The following is a 19,875-nucleotide window of genomic DNA, read 5'->3' on the forward strand; positions in this document are numbered from 1 at the left end:
TGGTGGACGATATATAGCCCAAAGGCCAATTACACTATATAGTATGGTGGACGATATATAGCCCAAAGGCCAATTACACTATATAGTATGGTGGACGATATATAGCCCAAAGGCCAATTACACTATATAGTATGGTGGACGATATATAGCCCAAAGGCCAATTACACTATATAGTATGGTGGACGATATATAGCCCAAAGGCCAATTACACTATATAGTATGGCAGGGTTGAAAAAAAACATGATTTTTTTTAAAAAAATCAAAAAGAACGTTTTTTATGTTTAAAACATGTTTTTTTTGTTTAAAACGTTTTAAACGTTTAGAACAAAGTACTTTGTTTTAAACAAAAAAAACATGTTTAAAATGTTTATTTTGTTTAAAACAATAATCTAAGTACGCATATATATTACATTTTTACACTCTTACGTATTGCTTGCCATCTATATTCAACCGCTAGATCAAATTTCGGGAACTTCCCTAGTCTCGATCCGCCCAAATGTTCAATTCCGGATAAAGAAATCGGGATTTTCCCGATCTTCGTTCACGGAATGTGTAGTTTAGTTTCTTTGTGTTACGTTCTACTGGTCGTCTGCATTCTTAATCTTTAAACACCCATTGACGCAACTGCTGTGTCAGGGCTTTAAACCTCAATGGCTCAGTCTTAAACCTCAAATTAAGACTGGAAGATGGATTTAGTACCAATTTATTCCTGTAAGATGCAACTTTGCTGTTGTGCATTTTATGTATATGGGAGGAGGGTAAATATTGTGTTTTTTTTGTGTGTGTTTTTTTTCAACAGTTTTTGGGGGGGCCGTTCCCCCTCTTGGGGGATAGATTCATAAAAATTGTAACGTGAAGCAATCAAGTAGGCCACTACATGGTAATATCGTGTATTTGTACTTCTTGCTTATATGGGGGGAGAAGGGAGGGGGCAAAGTTAGCCAATTTTTGGAGTTTAAGTTTTTTTGACGTAAATTACATTTATTTTTAAAACAAACATCAATAGCTCAGCCTATAATTAAGCTAGAAAGATGATTTGGCACCAAAGTATTTTTGAGGGATGAAGCTTTCATTCAGTTGCATTTTATGTATATAGGGGGTACGTATGTACGGCCGTGAAAGGGAGGATGAAGTTCGTTTTTTAATTTTTCATCATTTTTTTTTTCATCAGGTTTTGGCGGGTATTCCTTCCCCCTTTGTGGTACATCCATAAAAATTGGTATGTGAAGCAATGAGATAGTCCCCTACATGATAGTGACCTGTAAGTGTATTTGTTGTTTATAGAGGAAGAGGGAGTCAAATTTGGTTAATTTACATTTATTTTCGGGACGGTCCCATATAACACAAGATATATTTCACTGAAGTGGTCTAGAAGCATAATTCTTGTTCGTACACATGATGTGTGCAGCAAAAATGATTTGCATATGGACGTGGTACTAGTGGGGGAGGGGAGAGAATGTCTAATTCAATGAATGTTTTCTGCGCATATATATATATATATATATATATATATATATATATATATATATATATATATATATATATATTAAATATTTCCTACATAAAACGAATTCATTACGCAATGGCAGCAATGGCTACCATTTCTTACATTATTGTCACAAGTATGTGGCCTACGCATTCATCATTTTGTCAGCGTAGGGTGGCCTGCAAAGGTTGCCAGGGCCCCGCAAAGTCAATATTTTCATATTGTTAATGTTTTTTATGTCTGTTTTTTTTTACTACGAATACGGCGGGAATTTCACGAATGTTACCTCATTGGAATTTGTGGTCTATAAGCTTTCCAATGGTGTATAACTCATGACTTTGTGATAATTAGAGAGGTCACCAGAGCCCCGAACGTGAGAGTCTACCATTTTGTTAAAATCTCTGGCGGGGCGTCTAAAAATTAATTGTGTTGTTATGCCATAGGCACTAATCACTGTTACCTATCCATGTTGCAGATAGAGATGTATCTTGAAAACTGTTTAGTTAAAATATGTCATTTGCTCCTTGTAGGCTAGTCACTGCTCTTTTCTATGAGTTGAATTGTATTTGTCAGAGCATTTCTTCTAGCTTATGATGTGAGAACTCTTCATTATTATGGAAACGATAGTGATCAAAAAATACCACAAGTTTTGAATTTGTGAATTTGGATCTTAGAATAGTATATAGTGTGTTTAACCTCCGTTATTCTCGGAAATTAAGAAATGTTGAAATACTTCATTTGAATTTCTGTTGGTTTAGTTATACGCACATTGATGTGCAGAATTTCGTTCAGTAATTGCTGTTATAATAAGAATATAACTCTGCTTGTAATTTACTCCATGCACAAATCCTGCGGAGGATGGGTTGTTTGTTAGAAAATTAAATTAACTTACTCAATCTGATATTTTAGTTGTTTTAAACATGTTCAACCACCATCGAAAAAAAAACACGTTTAAAACATTTTGTTTAAAACGTTTAAAACAAACTGAATAAAACAACAGCCTCGTTTTAAACGTGTTTTAAACACTTGTTTTAAACATTTTGTTTTAAACATATCAACCCTGTAGTATGGTGGACGATATATAGCCCAAAGGCCAATTACACTATATAGTATGGTGAACGATATATAGCCCAAAGGCCTATTGCACTATATAGTATGGTGGACGATATATATAGCCCAAACTTAACTTTATTATTTTTTTTATTTATGTTTAATTGTAGAATGTTCAAGCGTCCTACCGAAAGGGCATAGCGTCCTATGAATAGTACGCACAGAAACTGTGGAAATAGATGGTTTCTCGTAACAGCCAGCTGGATGTAATTGAGTTTCCAAATAGTAGATATACATAACTTTTTAGTGAAGGCATGATTGATACAATTAATTATATCATTGTCCTTTCGTTATGAGCTTTGGCGCCAGGTCCGATATACAACTAAAATCTTGCGGCCGAAATATCGCCGCCCAAACTCGCACTGACCAAAATCACGCGTGCCTGAAACCTCGCCATCCAAAATCTCGTGGGCCAAATCTCGCTGGACCGAAACTCGCTTAAATCTTGTACGGATTAAACCTCACCTATACTAATATATAAGTTTCTGAGGTCGGCCGAAGGAGAATAAGAAGAATCCGAAAATGCTTAATTTAGACCTAGATGCGAAAAAAAATACAGTTTAATATGAATAGATACACAATATAACGGCAAAATAAATCCAAATTAGCAGAAATTTTATCGATTGAATCTACTTTAGTTAAATGATTTGGTGGGAATGAACTGCGAATACCACCGAGGATTCAAAATTTAGGCCAAAAAATCTAGTATATCACGAATCCCTTAAGTTAAAAAGATGGAACTCTGTATATAAAAATCGTCATTAGTAATTAGTGGAAACGTGCCCCAGCGTTTTCGGAAATTCAACTTTGAAGAGAAAAAGAATACAATTTCTATAGATTTTTCCCTCCAAATTCAAATCGGAAAAATTAAATGCTTTTAATTTAAAGTCCCACGAGTATACCCAGTGGCGTATTTAGGAGGGTGGCTATCGGGCTCAATCTCGTCCCCGCGAAATTGATTTCTTATATGCACAATTTCATTAAAAACTTGTCGGCACACGGAAGGAAAAATGTAAGTTCTTATTCACATGTTATGCATAGCCTCCCCTCCCGAAACAAAATCCTAAATACGCCACTGATTATACCCTTTGGGCTAAAGGAGAGGAATAATTAATGACAATGAATGAAGCTGAAATTAAATTTTATGTGTGCTCTCCCACCGGGAATCGAACCCGGGGCCACCAGATCGTCCCAACATTCTATGAAATAAAATTACTTTAACTCTTCATAAAAAAAAAAAATTCAAAACCCAATCACAAAAAGCACACGTGCAAACCAGCAGAGAGGGTCACACTCAACGCGACATTGGCTGTGTTATCATCACCTGAAAACGACTGAACCGCTCGAAATGAACTTTTTATCTATTGTATGTTCTCACATTTATTTTCAAATTGCAGAAAGGCGAAGTTTTTTTTTCTGCTAAATACGTTTGAATTAATAATGGTTCCTGTCCGTTATGAAAAAGTAAAATAATATTTTTTTAATACGTTGCGGAGAAGGTTAGATGAGAAGACTGTCCGCGTGCCCATATCTGCGAGTATACATGAAATAGATGGCTGTTTCGCAATAATATATTCGACAAAAATTCTGTCCATATTAAGCAGGTCTCCGTTAAGAGTCTTCATCCCGGCGAAATTAAAATACCGCTAATTTTACAGTAATTATATGATATCTTCAAATAGATAGGAGATAATCGAAATATGGAACAAGAGCGCCCAAGACAATATTATTTTGCGTTAGGCACCGTTATCACAAGTCATCTAGCGGCTTTCCGTTTTCAGCTGTTTCGAAACGCGAAAATAAATGCCGATTTTCAAAATGGCTCGAAATTGAAAGCAGATAAGTGAGTCGTAATAACGGTTTCTCATGTAAAATAATATTGTCTAGGGCGCTCTTGTTCCACATTTCGATTATCTTTTATCTATTTGAAGATATCACATAATTACTGTAAAATTAGCGGTATTTTAATTTCGCCGGGATGAACTCTCTTAAGGAAGTCAGTGGTAGAGCGTTCACCTCTGGCGCTTGAGGTCCCGGGTTCGATCCCAGCCCCCGCCCAGTGAACTTTGTGGTGGACAAACACCGTGTGCGTGGGTTTTCTCGGGGTTCTCCCGTTTCCTCCCACTTTCTTCATTCCACCATTTCATTCATTACTCATCATCACCGTTTCTTTTAGCCTAACTGGCATAACCGTGGGACGTAAAACTCAAAGATTTCATTTCATTTCATTTCTTTTGACATGAAATTTACCACATACATGTCTTTGTCGAATATATACATACTAACATTATAAGAAATACCGGGCGAATTCGTCATCAAACTATATTTCTATAACAACATATTTATAGGCATGCGACAATAATTTTGGACATGAGTGTACATAAAAATTGTCACATGTCACGTTGCGGCGTGACATCTTCTGGTTTAGCCCATGGTGAAATCTTTCAGTTTAACGTCCCACAATTATGGCTTTTGGGCTAGGGAAGAGGAATGATTAATGGAAATGATTGGTGACGGAAGGGATTGGCGGAACGAGAATCTGGGAGGAAACGGGAGAACCCCCGAGAAAACACCACGGAAACGATGCTATCTACCACAAATTTACTTGCCCGGGGGGATCGAACCAGGAAAGCTACGCACCAGAGGTAAGCGCTCTGCCACTCAGCTACCATGCCACCCTACACTATGTTGAGAAATCGTAATATTGTTCAAGAACATTTATATCGAAGATAATCAACCAATCATTTTTCTCCGTTATATTTGATTCCAAACATAAATGCTTCGCCGCGGCAAAGGCATTAAAAAAAAAAAAAATCAGTGCTCACGTCTCGAATCGAATAGCGAAGGGAAAATATAGTATCGTACGATATTCGACGCCTGTTACTCAGCGTCAGAGCGGGTAATTTCCCGACCATATTGATTACATATCAAAGCGCATATTAACACCTGGCTGCATCGTAATTATTACGAGAGATCTGTTATAAGCATTTCTTCGTTAAAATGGATTCGATATTATATATATATACTTTTATTTTTGGTAAAGAGAGAGAGAGAAAAAGAAAAAAAGATGTAATAAAACCCGTAACGCGGTCTCATATTCGTTAAGTTCACTTTCCTAATTTACAGCCAATTGGCTCTGGCATTTATAGCTGCTCGTAAAATCCTAAATCGGTAGAAATTTTGTGTAGTCACTCGTTGATAACATTTCGATGAAAAAAAAAATCTTTTTATGATTAAAACGGGGTTGTGACAACGGAGTTTTAAAGAGTAAAGAACTCCCAAGATTAATTTCCGTTCTCTTTTCTGTTATTTTTTTAAAGCTTTTTGTAATATATATAGAGTCTTTACATAAGATCTCTTATAGGCCCTACACATTTGCTGTCTGTAGACTAACTTAATTGAAAATATAAAACAGCAAGTCTGTCTGTAATTGATTTTTGAATGTTCAATTATTCTCGCGTACTTTGATTGAAAATGAAGATGCCATTGTGTTTCTAATCATCACGTATCAACTGTTAAATATATATATATATATATATATATATATATATATATATATATATATATATATATATATAGGGTGTTTCAAAGCAACAACGACAACGTTTGGGAGGTGATTCCTGACATCAAGATAAGACAAAAAGTATAGATTAACCAGGGTGCACAAATGCTTCCTTTCGGAGTTATAGTCTGCAGAAAACATAAAGAAATGAACATTAAAGGTCCATAGCTCCAAAGCTCCAAAACTATGGGATCTATCCCAATCGGGTCAAGACTTCACTTAGGAATTAATATGTGCGCTTCCAAAAATATATGTTTCAGAATCCTAAGTATTCACGCAACATTCTTTATAGAGAAAGTTTGGCTACGGTCATATAATTTGAAGTACTCACCTTTCTTGAAGATGAAATATAGCTACCCAGGGGTAAAAGTGGATATGGAAATGTATGACGTCACGCCGTCTCCCGTGCATATCTTTGTCAGTTGTAATTTTTAGGAAGTGGAGGAACGCCATAGATATTTTTGGAAGTGGGGAAACGGAGTTTCCACTTTCCTCCTCATTTTCACCCCTGTAACTATCCCAAATCGGACTTGATTACCTTGTGCACTGAGTGCGACATATAAGGTTACAAGTGGTCCGAAACGCCAGGAGAGTTTTGTAAGAACATCGTAGTTGAAGGTATACATCCTCCGTCCTCCTATTCAGGGAGAAAATATGTCTTTTGTCCGTCCCTGTGAAGTGCAGTGATGCAAATATACAAATCTCTCTCCTGGAAAGTTGTAACTTTGAGTTGCATCACTTTTCTATTTAAGAAGCGATATATTCATACACTATTGATATATATATATGTATGTATGTATATATGCATGAGTATTTATTATTAGGATATACACATCTATTCTTGGAAAAATTACCTGAAAATAGCATGAATTTGAACTTTCCATAATACACATTTGATCACGCTTGTCCATGAGTGTGCATAGATCGGTTTCAATCTCTGGTGAAGAATAAAGACTTTTCAGTGTCATGAGGACTACTGGGTAGTCACTTTTGTACAGAAGCTGACTGTAGGTCAAGAAAGCCAGGAAATATGGTTAGAAGTTGATGTGCTTACCACGCATCTCCCAGTTGAAGATACCCCATCTGCCTTTTACCGTCTCCAGCCTCCTGTTCTGTACCATATAATTCCTCGGTTAATATAATAATAATGTCGATAACATTTTTCTTTTAAAAAAATATTTGTTTCATTTATAACACAACAGAACTGCTAAAAGCAACCCTTTGCCTCCCTTGGTGTAGAACATCGATGGACCAGTCATACATAACGATCAACGCGAACGGCAAATCTGCAGACCGAGCATTCAGTTTCCGGTAACCTAAACATAGATTACGCTCGAAGTCACTGTTCTGGCTTCACACATCCAACTATCCTCGCAGTGTTGTCCGATGACCTTTAAACTAGTAGCAATATGTACATACTTCATTGTGGACGGTGTGCCTTTACTTTCGGCAAGTTCTCAGTAGATATAGCTTCTGTGAGGAGCGAATTTTGATGGAATTATTCGATATAGGAGGGTGTTCTTGAATGCGTTTCCACTGGTGTATTTAAGAACTAATTCACCTATTATACTGTAGTACATTTATTTTGGTAATCGACGTCTATCATTTCTAGTTGTAATAAAAGAATAAAATCAGAGATGAAACATATTCTTGGTTCTAAATCCATATTCAAAAACTGCTTTTCGTCATCTATTTCCGTTGTATTCATGATGCAATCAATTTGTAACCGAAAAATCGTGGATTTGCACCTCTTCCGGTTTCAACAGGTATACAAAACTCGAAAAAAAAAACTCTTCTTTAGGATTCTGACTTAGTGTCAGAAACAGTTTTTAGATATCCCGTACCGTTTTTGCTCTACGAAAATAAGCAAATATGTATTGAAACCTTAAGTACTAGTAAATTTCAACCACTTCCGGTTTTGGTAGGGTGTTGTAGATAGTGGTGATATGTTCTTTTGAGACATTGATCCGGTTGCAAGGAACAGCTTGCTGCTATCAGTTACTGTTTTGGTTATGTCACGCTCATGGCTAAAACCGGAAATGGGTGATTTCTACTATTTCCGGTTTGAATAAGATGTTAACGGAGATGAGACCTATTATCATACTATATTCTTATAAGATGAAATACAAAGATATGTTGAAATGGCATAGTTGTTAACAAATTAATATGCAAGTAGTCATAGGTCAATATTAACATTGTTTTATTTTCTTATCTTTGCAGTTACTTGAAGGGAACAAAAACACGTATTCTGTGGTCGAACAAACGCTAGACCCTCCTATTCTGGCGACGAAGATTCGCTTTGTTCCCTACAGTCTCCACGTGCGAACAGTCTGCATGAGAGTTGAGATATTGGGTTGTCGGTGGCATGGTAAGTAGCAGAAACTTCTTTCGTAATTTTGTTTCTAGTTGGTCTCCTATAATTAGCATTCACCATAATAGATAATACCAGTTAAGGATCTATATATTTTTAAATGATTCGTATATAATGCCCGAATGTCTTAAGTCAGTAGAGCATCAATTGGCATACGAGGTGTGTTTAAAAGAAGACCAAACTTTTGCTACAAAATCTGTATTACTCATTTCCAGTGGCGTATTTACGATTTTGTTTCGGGGGGCTTTGCTAACTTTCGGGAGGGGCTTTGCCTGAAAATGTGAAAATTCTGCAAGATATTTCATATACTTTACTATAGTAAGTAAGATTTCGGGGCGGGCTTAAGCCCGGAAGCCCCCTCCCCCCGAAATACGACACTGCTCATTTCATAAGATTTTAAGCTCTACTCCCCTCAAAGTACTCCTCTTTACTGTCAACACACTGTTTCCAACGTTTCTTCCATTTTTGGAAAACACCCTGGAACGCACTATCTGGAATGGTGCGTAGGTCTCTTGACGCATTGTCCTGTAACTCTCCTGTGGTTTGGAAATAATGTCATTTGAAAGTGATTTCAAGTTTGGGAAATAGGAAAAAGTCTTCTCGGGCTAGGTCCGGAGAATAGGTTGCATGGAGCACAACGGTTGATCGATGTTTTGCCAGATAACTGCGGATGCGGAGCGAAGCATGAGCAGGCACATTGGCACTTTGCACCATTCAAGTCTAGTTTTCCCATAACTCAGGCCTCTTCCTGCGTACAACATCTCTCAACCGCGCTAAAATGTCCAAGTACAACTGTTTGTTTAGCATCTGATCATGATACACCTTCATATTGGACAATGCCTTTCCAATCAAAAAAAAAAAAGAAAAAGAAAAGAAAAGAAAAGAAAAGGAAGAAAGAAAGAAAAAAGAGAACACCCAACATCACCTTGACCTTTGACTCGTGCGTGCCTTTTTTGATACGAGAAGACCCTGAATGAATTGAGAAGCAATTAAAATGTCTCTGCAAATGTTTTGCCAATTTAGTAGCAGAATTTCACACACACACACACAAAGGTGCCCGTCAGGGTGGCAAGGTGGGGCGCTTGCCCTCCTAGAAAAAACTGCACTTCAGAATATCGAAAATCCAATGGAATTTTTACATTAGTTACAGCATAATTTGAAACTATTTTTGAAACGTCGCTTATACTTGACCCCCCTTAGAAACCACAACATGGGCGCCCTTGCACACATTGTACTTCAAATTCTTCCATTGTCACTGTATTATTAATCCGACGAATAGTTTGTGCGCGTGCTCACTTCAGCAGCTGTAGCTCGTCACGATGCTAGCGAAACGAGGCAAGTGGTAATTCGTTGTCTAAACCTGCCGCTAGGTGTGCTCAGTAGCCACAGCGTGCTTCCCCCCCTGCCGGTTGGTGTGCTATTTCAAAAGTACGGTTTCTTTTTGAATACACCTCGTATGTATATGAATATTTAATTCTTTATATATGTAATTCCTAATCTTAATTATTAGTCTTTCTCTTCACGTGAGCTCAGTGTCATTTCAGATTTCATTGATATATTCTTATTGGTTAATATTTATACAGTATGGCGCTAAATTCGTTGTACAAAAGCAGAGGAGTGATTCCTGAGAGTAAAACAAACAAAAAGTTCCTATAAACATAGGGCGAAAACCCCATCGTTTACGTGTTATAGGCTGCCGAAAACATGAAAAAATGAATTCTAAAGGCCCATAGCTTCAAAATTATGGGACCTACTGTAGTCGGGTCAAGACTTCACTTAGGAACTAGTATGTGCTCTATCCAAAAATACATGTTTTAGAATCCTAAGGTACTCACGCAACAATTTTTATGGAGGTAATTGGAGAGTACTTTGTATCATAGGGCCGTAGTCAAACTCCCTCTTTAAAAATTGTTGTGGAAGCACCTCAGGATTCTGAAACACGCATTTTTGGATAGAGCACATACTAGTTCCTAAGTGAAGTCTTGACTCGACTACAATAGGTCCCATAGTTTTGGAGCTATGGACCTTTATAATTCATTTTTTCATGTTTTCGGCAGCCTATAACACGTAAAGGGTGGGGTTTTCGCCCTATGTTCATTGGAACTTTTTTTGTTTTTGTTTTACTCCCAGGAATCACTCCTCTGCTTTTGTACAACGAATTTAGCGCCATACTGTATAGATCTCAAACTCAAGGGGGAAATTTCCCTCCCCCCTGGAGCTCCAGATGACAAACCTGCTTCAGCTAGTTTCAGAGGATCGAGCAGGACTTTCCAAGGAGAGGGTTAAATACTATTGACACACAAACACAGTCGTGCATGTACACTCATCCAAAATTATGTCGCATATCTATAAATTTGTTGTTGAAGGAATATAATGTGATAACGAATTCGCCGGGTATTTCTTATAATGTTAGTATGTGTATAATCGGTAAAGACATGTATGTGGCAAATTTCATGTCAAAAGAGCAGTAAATAAGAAACAATAAAACGAAAATAAAACTTTATTGTTCATTTAGCAACATTTTGTTTTACTCATTCTCAGTGGCGTATTTAGGGGGAGCTTTCGGGCTTAAGCCCCCTCCCCCGAAATCTTACTTACTATAGTAAAATATATGAAATATCTTGCAGAATTTTCACATTTTCAGGCAAAGCCCTCCCGAAAGTTAGCAAAGCCCTCCCGAAACAAAATCGTAAATACGCCACTGATCATTCTAATTTTCGTATTTATAATTCTTTTCCTATGAAATTTACCACAAATATACATGTCCCGATTATGCGCATAGTATCAGTATTAAAAGTACTCTGCAAATTCATTATTAAATTATATTCTTACAAGAAGACAGTTATAGATATGCCACAATAATTTTGGACATGATTGTACATACACACACATACACACCCGGATAAACAATTGCATATAAAGCAACACTTATTTACGTTTATTGCGTAACTTTATTGACTATTGTTGATAAGATGATAAAATGCAGGCCCGTATCCAGAGGAGGCTAGAGGGACCGCCTCCCCTAAATTTTGTCTACCCCCTAACATTTTATCGGTAGACTGGCAAATGAACTATAATATGGTGATGAAATATGATATGGTTGCATCGGGCCCCCCTAATTTGAGCCACCTCCCCCCTAAATTTTGTCTACCCCCCTAAAATTTTCACGGTAGACTGGCAAATGAACTATAATATGGTGATGAAATATGATATGGTTGCATCGGGGCCCCCCTAATATCAGCCGGGCTCCCCCTATATTTTTGGGCTGGCTACAGGCCTGGTAAAAATGTTTCAGTTTAAAGTCCCACTATTGTCTGTTAGGCAAAGGGAGACGAATAATTAAGGCAAGTGAATGATTAAATAAGAAATGAAGGAATGAAAATGTTGGAGGAAACGGGAGTATCCCGAGAAGACCAAGAACACAATGTTTTATGCCACAACTTACTTGGCCGGGGATCGAACCCTACACCCCACGTACAAGAGGTAATCGCTGTAACACTGAGCCCTCATGCCCTCCTTTTAGTACGTTAGTACTTAATACAAATACAAATATATTAAATGCTATAGCTTATAAGTAAGGGAATCTAACATATTTTGACATGTATTTTGAAGAACTTAACACTCTTCGAAAATCCAGGGATGGGTAATGTCTCCGCCCCGTCCCGTGCTTACCCTGCAGGCGACCATGGCTAGTATAGTACAAAGATATTGAAACCAGTCCTTCTATCAGAAAAAATGTTCCGGGGGGCACTCTTAATATTCTGGGGGTGGGTGCTGCTGGTATTATTCTATTTATTATTATATTATAGACGTATTATTTTGGTGTCCTCTTGGGGGGCACTTTCAGAGCTCCGGGGAGGCAATGCGCAAGGTCCCCGATCCTGGGGGGCCTGGCCTCCCAAAGCTCATGTGGGCCCGGCCCCCCAAAGCTCATGTGGGCCCCCTATTGTATTTATGAATATACAATATTTGGCATAATTTGAATGCAATTTATCTTAAATTCCTCATATATATACGTTCTGCATCTGAATAGCCCCCCCTCCCCAATTATGGAGAAATCGGCGCCCTTGACAATACGATATAATTCTATTTCTTTTATTGCGGAAATTTTAATTTTTGTTTCAAAATAAAATATGCAAAATTTATGTTTGTAAATGTTTACCGTCAGAGGACACGCATGTGCTATGGCATTTATATGCTAGTTTTTCCGCGCTATTTTAAATTAGAAGTTTATTGCGCCGCGCACAGAGAATTTTTTTACAAATGATTAAGTTGAAAGTTTAATTGACCATAAATTATACCTGATTTCTTAATACATGACAAGGCAATATGAACGTTATTCATCTGTACATTTTGTTCAAACTGTGTTTTAAGTCAGGGCTTAAACATTTTAATTAAGTTATTGGAATATTACGTATATTTATAAAATTTAAAGGCAGTTGAATTGTAACGTTAACTTGAAACATGGTTATTACACATTTAAAAAAAAAAAAAAAAAAAAAAAAAAAACATGTATCAACTATTTACGATAAGATATATAGAGATGCCACATTGTCTTGATACTTAGTCTTCCTTTCCAAGCGCTGCTATCGGCTGAAGGAATTCCACTCTCTTTCGTCATCCGTAGAGCAATGTTGCCGCACTTCGGAACGCGAATCTTGCGGTCAGTACAGAACGTGCGAATTCTATACGAGAGTTTCTTGTTCTTAAATCTGACAATAGCGTAGACGACTGCAAGGTTCTCTCTCTCAGCAACAGCTCAACCCTTATTGGCTCAACGCGTGGGTGTGTCGAGGGTGTGAGCTTTAGTTCGCATTTTTGCCACGGCTCAAGACATATTGGCAGCATAATAGAAATATATGGCTTGCTTTGTACAATAGAACTTTAGAAATAAAATAAATCGTGAGACTCACAATAGACGTGATGACGTTTCGACAGTTTTATGAACCGTCTTTAAATGGTGTACTGTAACTATGAGATGTGAAAAAATTTGACATTTCTATTTAACAGGATAGTTAATTATAATTCATGTTCTCTGTTTATGAAAAAAGGTATCAGACATTATCTCAAACGGTATAAATTGAAACGATCGTTCGATGGATATCATTGTTTTAGCTCATAATTCATTTTCCACAATGGTTTCTTCTTCAAATTTCAGTAGAATGAGAAAATATGTATTCTACGCAAACTTTGTGTATTTCTGAGCGTAGGCACATACTAAAGAATTAAACCAATGGTTCCCATCTTTTTTTTTTTTTTTTTTTTTTAACTGACGACACACTGCAATCTCATGGATTTCCTTCTACGCTTCGATATTAATCCTTTGCCGTCTCTATTCCATATCCAGTGGTACATTAATTTAATCTAGGATCGAAATAAATAATCTCTACCGGTATGTTCTTTTACTCGGCATTTTATTCTCGAACTATGACCCTTATATATATATATATATATATATATTTGTGTGTGTGTGAAAATTCATTTTGAAAAAGCTTTTAGGTGTTGTTTTCGAACACACTGTCACACTGTATATATAGACATTAATAAGATTTTCGCGGTGGCTCAGTGGTAGAGCGTTCACCTCTGCTGCTTGGGGTCCCGGGTTCGATCCCAGCCCCCGCCAAGTGAACTTGTTAAGTAAACTTTTAACTTAAACACCGTGTGCGTGGGTTTTTTCGGGGTTCTCCCGTTTCCTCCCACTTTCTTCATTCCACCATTTCATTCATTACTCATCATCACCGTCTCCTTTAGCCTAACCGGCATAACGGTGGGACGTAAAACTCAAAGATGTCATTTCATATATTATTATTATAGAGGAGTCAACCGCTTATCACAGCGGCAAATAAAGCTTTCTATACCATTTGCATAGAAATTGGCGTCAAGTTCTCGTAGCCACAGTGAGGCATAGGTTTTGACATGATCACATGCCAGATAATGGTGGGCAGCCATTTTTTGCTTTAGACCAGGGAAAAGATGAAAGTCACTGGAGCTAGGTCAGTGCTATAGAAGGGGTGCTCTAGTGGTCTTAAACGTAACGTCAGTGGTTGAAGTACTCAGTCTACCGTTGTGTCCAGGATTGTCATTAATAATTAATATAGGTCCGTCCTTCTTTGAAGGTACAGTGCAACTTCGACACATGTAACCTTAAAATTGAGTTCTCCCTACACATATCCACAATCTGTTTTATGAATGTCAGTAGGTGCAGTGTTTTTCCCCAAAAGGAACCACACCACTGACTTCACTCCTACCCTTGACCAATTTTCCAGACGAGTCCCCATTTTTAAATGTCTCCTTCTCGAGTATACATAATCAGAATCCAAAGTCTCAATCCTACAACGAAACAAATACGTTATTAATCTACAAATAAAACTTCGTTAAGTTACAATAACATAAAAATTTTATGCTTTGTAACCTTTTGTCGATCAGCCCTCGTATTTTGTGCTGTCTTTGAAAGGTCTTCGTGCGTCAGCGAATTGCCATAGTGTTCTGTTAGCAGGAAAAACGGGGATAATTTGATGTTGTATTATAAATAAAGAGAGGAATGCCTACCTGTTTTGATATCGTATCCTGAACGTTACGAATGAAAGCACACTCAAAATTACAAGAGTCGTTGACATAAAAAATTTCCACTGAAAAAAAAAAAAAAAGACGGAAAAAAAAAAGCACAAAATTAACTCCCTAAGATAAATGACTTCGCCCATTATGGTTGTAGCCAACATAGAGGACAGGGAAAGGGGAGACTTTTTTGTTCTTCAAGCCCACCCCCTTAAAAAAAAAAAGTTCTTGCCTCGTTAATGAGCGGTGAAGGCTGACTGACGACAAATGACGAACCTTGCTTCACTCGTCATGCTTTCAGTCATAACGTCAGTGTGTGTGTGTGTGTGTGTGTTTGTGTTGCTGAATCTTACCTAGAGCCAGAGCCAGGCTTAGCAGTTTAACCTAGGAGAATGTTTACGAGTATTATGTCTGAAAAATAAAAAATAAAAAAAATAAAAATCCGCTCACAAAATATTATTACATGTTATCCTACGCCCATGTTATCTCCTATCCTATTATTTTTTTACTCGTCAAACTTAATTCGTATGAAACTAAAAATTTGCTTTGTGTAAAAATAAATTAAAATGTTTATTTTAATGCTGCACAGTTAGTACCTTATTAAATGTGACGGTTATAAATGTAAAATGAACGAACCTAACAATGTAGAAAGTAGAGCATGGAAAGGAAGGAAATTACCGCAGTCTAATGGTTAGAGGGTTGAATTCAAGTCCGCGCGGTCTCGGGTTCGATTCTCGGCCGGTGCTTCCCACCGAGCATCGTGAGGCAAACTGGAGAATCACGTGAATAAAAGTTGTGTCAGGCACTAGGTCTAGAAAGCTCGTAGTACGCCTGTTAAGAGTCTTCATCCCGGCGAAATTAAAATACCGCTATTTTTACAGTAATTATGTGATATCTTCAAATAGATAAAAGATAATTGAAATGTGGAACAAGAGCGCCCTAGACAATATTATTTTGCGTGAGGTACCGTTATCGCAAGTCACCTAGTGGCTTTCCGTTTTCAGCTGTTTAGAAACGCGAAAATAAATGCCGATCTTCAAAATGACTCGAAATCGAAAGCAGATAAGTGAGTCGTGATAACAGTTTCTCATGTAAAATAATATTGTGTAGGGCGCTCTTGTTCCACATTTCAATTATCTTTTATCTATTTGAAGATATCACATAATTACTGTAAAATTAGCGGTATTTTAATTTCGCCGGGATGAAGACTCTTAAGTACAGGGCGACGCAGTGCGTTGACCACATGTTAGTCCCTAGGCTGGATGTAGTTCGGTCGTTCGCTAACAGATGGCATTGGAGCGCCACAGGGCTACAAAGAACTGTTACGTCAAGTGGGTTAGAGCATGGAAGATAGCTGAGAATCTCGAGAAGATACAAGATTTCTGGCCACCCATCATCATCGTATGTATTCTGCCATTCCTGGCAGATCACTTGTCACAAACTGAGATAATTCCACGCAGCCGGTCCTCAGATAACCTCTTTGTCATGGTACATCAATTTTCCTATATCTTCTTTTGCGTCTTCCTCTTTTTCCTTCCAACTATCTTTTAATCACCTATCGTAGTACATAGTTCTTTCTCAGACATTCTTCTAAACTTAAAAACATGAGAAATTGCATAAATAAGTCTCACTACTACAAACGAAACGAAGGTCGAGAATGTAATTTTCCAAGTTGTTCTCAGCGATAATGTCAGCAACTAGCGTCCTCTTCTATGTTCTTAATCCTTTGATAAGCCTGCCTTCGCTAACTCTGGTTCCCGCACTTTCCGGTGAGTTACAAAGCAAATCTCCTCGTAAAAGTATACAAGGTTACCAAAAAAAAATGTGTAAAGCGATTAATGTAACAAAATATTTTACAGCATTAAAAGACTATTTTTGTACACAAACAGTATAATACTATAGTACAGTTTCTACTATACTCTGATTGTAGAAACCCAGAATGTGTACCTCAGCTTCTTGTATAGTACAAAAGAATAAGTGTGAGTACCTGTTGGTGACATTAAAGTACATGAAACATTAAGAATTTTATTGTATAAAATATAAACTATCAAGTAATAAGAAAACAAAAATGAAATGAAATATTTCAGTTTAACATCCAACAATTATGCTCATTAGGCTAAGGGAAATGATGCTTAGGGCAAGTGAATGATGATGGAATAATTGGTGGAATGAGAATATGGGAGGAGAAGTGAATACCCAAGAAAACCCATGAACACGACGTTGTCCCCCATAAATGTACTTGGCCGGGAATCTAACCAGGGGCCTCACGCACCAGAGGTAATCGCTCTACCAATGGGGCCCCTCTAAAGTATTAAAAAGAAGTAGCACTCATTTAAGAGATCATTGAAGAAATACTAATGTACAGACAGTGCATGTGATAAATCGTATAGTACAGGAGTGATGTACAGAGTAATCAAAAAGGTAGTAATATTCCTGATGCAACTATTGACAGTAATGCAAATAATCAAGTACGTGAGGAACAGTTAGAACAGGAACTCAAAACACTAGAATATCTGGTAGAAAGGTAAAATAACCATTTTGGTTAAAAAAAACAATCTATATATTTAAATGCTAGATTTGTATGTTTGTGGTCAAGAAAAGTTTATATGTTAGTGGCCAATCCTTTCGACAATGAGATCTCGAAAACCACAAGTGCTAGAAATGTATCGTTTTTGCTGGTTGATTTCAAATTGTGTGTAGATTGTCCAGTTCTGATTGAATATTCAAAAACTATGGCCGTTATTACTTTATTACATTTTTTGGGGGTACACTGGAAGTGTTGAAATTTCGAAAAAGGTAAGTCATCATATCCTAGGAGTTATACATTCCAACACTACATATTTCTATAGAGTTGTTGAATATCTCTCAGGCGTGTGTCATTGCGAAATGATAATGAAAAACGAAGAATAACCATTTCTCCAGTCTAAGATGAATAGCTTTATTGTTTGGAGTGTTTTGTCCAATGAACACCATACATCACTGACATTATAATTAATTGTATGTGTAATGTATTTGCTTATCATATACTGCATACAAGAAGAAAGAAAACACTGATCGTACATGAATTAGGAACTCCAACCGGAAGTAGGCTCAAATCTTACAAACGGTGCGAGATATTGAAAAAATAATCAAAAAAATCTCCCTTTTATGGTACCCTTTGGCGGTATCTGTATAGGAACATGTAAAGATGTTGTGAGAAATGACAAGTTGATATGTTTATATGTGAATGATGCGCTGTATAGAGAGCGCAGGTTCGGGTTAGTCTATTAAAATGCTAGAAAAGTTTATGTATTTGTGGGCAATACTTTCGACAATGAGTTGTCAGGAACCATGGGCGGCGATTAGGGGGGCAAAGAGGGCGGTTGCCCCCCCACTTTTCTGAAATGCCCTATTAATGTATGTAGTTTCAACCAGGGAAATTTGTATATTAACATTGATATACAAATATTCAGATCATGTCTTGCCCTCCCCCCACTTTTAACGTCCAATCGCCGCCACTGTCAGGAACCATAGGCTCTAGAAAGATGCCGTTTTCACTGATCGATTGCAAATTTTGTGTAGATTGTCCCGTTGTAATTGAATATAAAGAAAAACATGACCGTTATTTCTTTATTACATTTTTAGGGGTACATTGAAAATGTTGAATTTTTTTTTTAAAAAAACTAAATAATCATATCCTGCAAATTATACATTCTAACACCACATATTTGTATACGGGAGTAGTATATCTCTCCGGTATTTGTTTCATGGCCAAATTATAATGAAAAACGAAATATAACCATTTCTCCAGTCTAAGATGAATCTTTATTTGTTTGGAGTGTTTTGCCCAATGAATACCATATATCACTAACGTTATGATTAATTGCGTGTTTAATGTATTTGCTTGTTATAATGCATGCAAGAAGAAAGTACTGATCATACATGAATTAGAAATTTTACCGGAATTAACTCAAGTCTTGCAAACGGTGCTAGATATTGAAAAAATAATCAAAAAATCTCCCTTTTATGGTACCCCTTGCCGATTTGTTTAAAAAATCAAGAGTCCTTTACTTGTATCTGTAAAGGAACATGTAACAATGTTGTGAGAAATAACAAGGAGATATATTCATATGTGCATGATGCGCTGTGTAGAGAGCGCAGATTCAGCTAGACTACAAAATGCTAGGTTTATATGTTTGTGGTCAAGAAAGTTTATATGTTAGTGGCCAATCCTTTCGACAATGAAATCTCGAAAACCACAAGTGCTAGAAACGTGCCGTTTACGTTGGTGCATTCCAAATTTTGTGTAGATTTGCAAATTCTCATGCAAATTTTTAAGAAGCTTGTCTTTATTTTTCTATTCCACAATTTACGCGTCATTTTGATCTTATTGCCACTAGGACGTTAAGGTTGATACCCTTGTAATAGGCAACCAGTAGAGGAGCTATGTATAGCGGGTTGATGGCATTTCAGGCGCTTTGCTTTAATCTGAATGACAAAACCTATAGCAAACTGGTAACTTCGAAGGCTTGTGGACCCATGGAATTATAAGAAAAAAATATTTGTTTTTGGTATCATGCATCACTTATCCAAGTTTGCCACAAACTCACCCCAACATTCCATTTATATGGTGGGATAATGATGTAAGTTGTTAATAGAATAAGTCTCTTCAGGACAGTAGCATTTTGATGGTTGAACTGAAGCTGAACGTCCCTTTTAGCACCGATACTATATGAGTTGTGAGTCTTGTACCCAGATCTTCCATGCCGAAGACATGTACGCTCACCATTAAGCCACGAGGGAGCTTAGAAA

General features: G+C 37.1%; 1 protein-coding gene across 2 annotated transcripts in view; it reads left to right on the top strand.

Moving 5' to 3' along the window:
* The window catches only part of Ddr (discoidin domain-containing receptor 2), a 934,573-nt gene that overhangs the window by 682,382 nt on the left and 232,316 nt on the right, over window positions 1-19,875 (top strand). For both annotated transcript variants that reach the window (XM_081764059.1, XM_081764060.1), the window contains exon 5: window positions 8,379-8,526. In XM_081764059.1, the coding sequence (XP_081620185.1) occupies window positions 8,379-8,526 (148 nt within the window). The remainder of the gene's footprint in view (window positions 1-8,378; window positions 8,527-19,875) is intronic.

This window comes from Thermobia domestica, chromosome 7 (genome assembly GCF_964235325.1).
Source record: "Thermobia domestica chromosome 7, izTheDome1.hap1.1, whole genome shotgun sequence".
Taxonomy (NCBI): Eukaryota; Metazoa; Arthropoda; class Insecta; order Zygentoma; family Lepismatidae; genus Thermobia; species Thermobia domestica.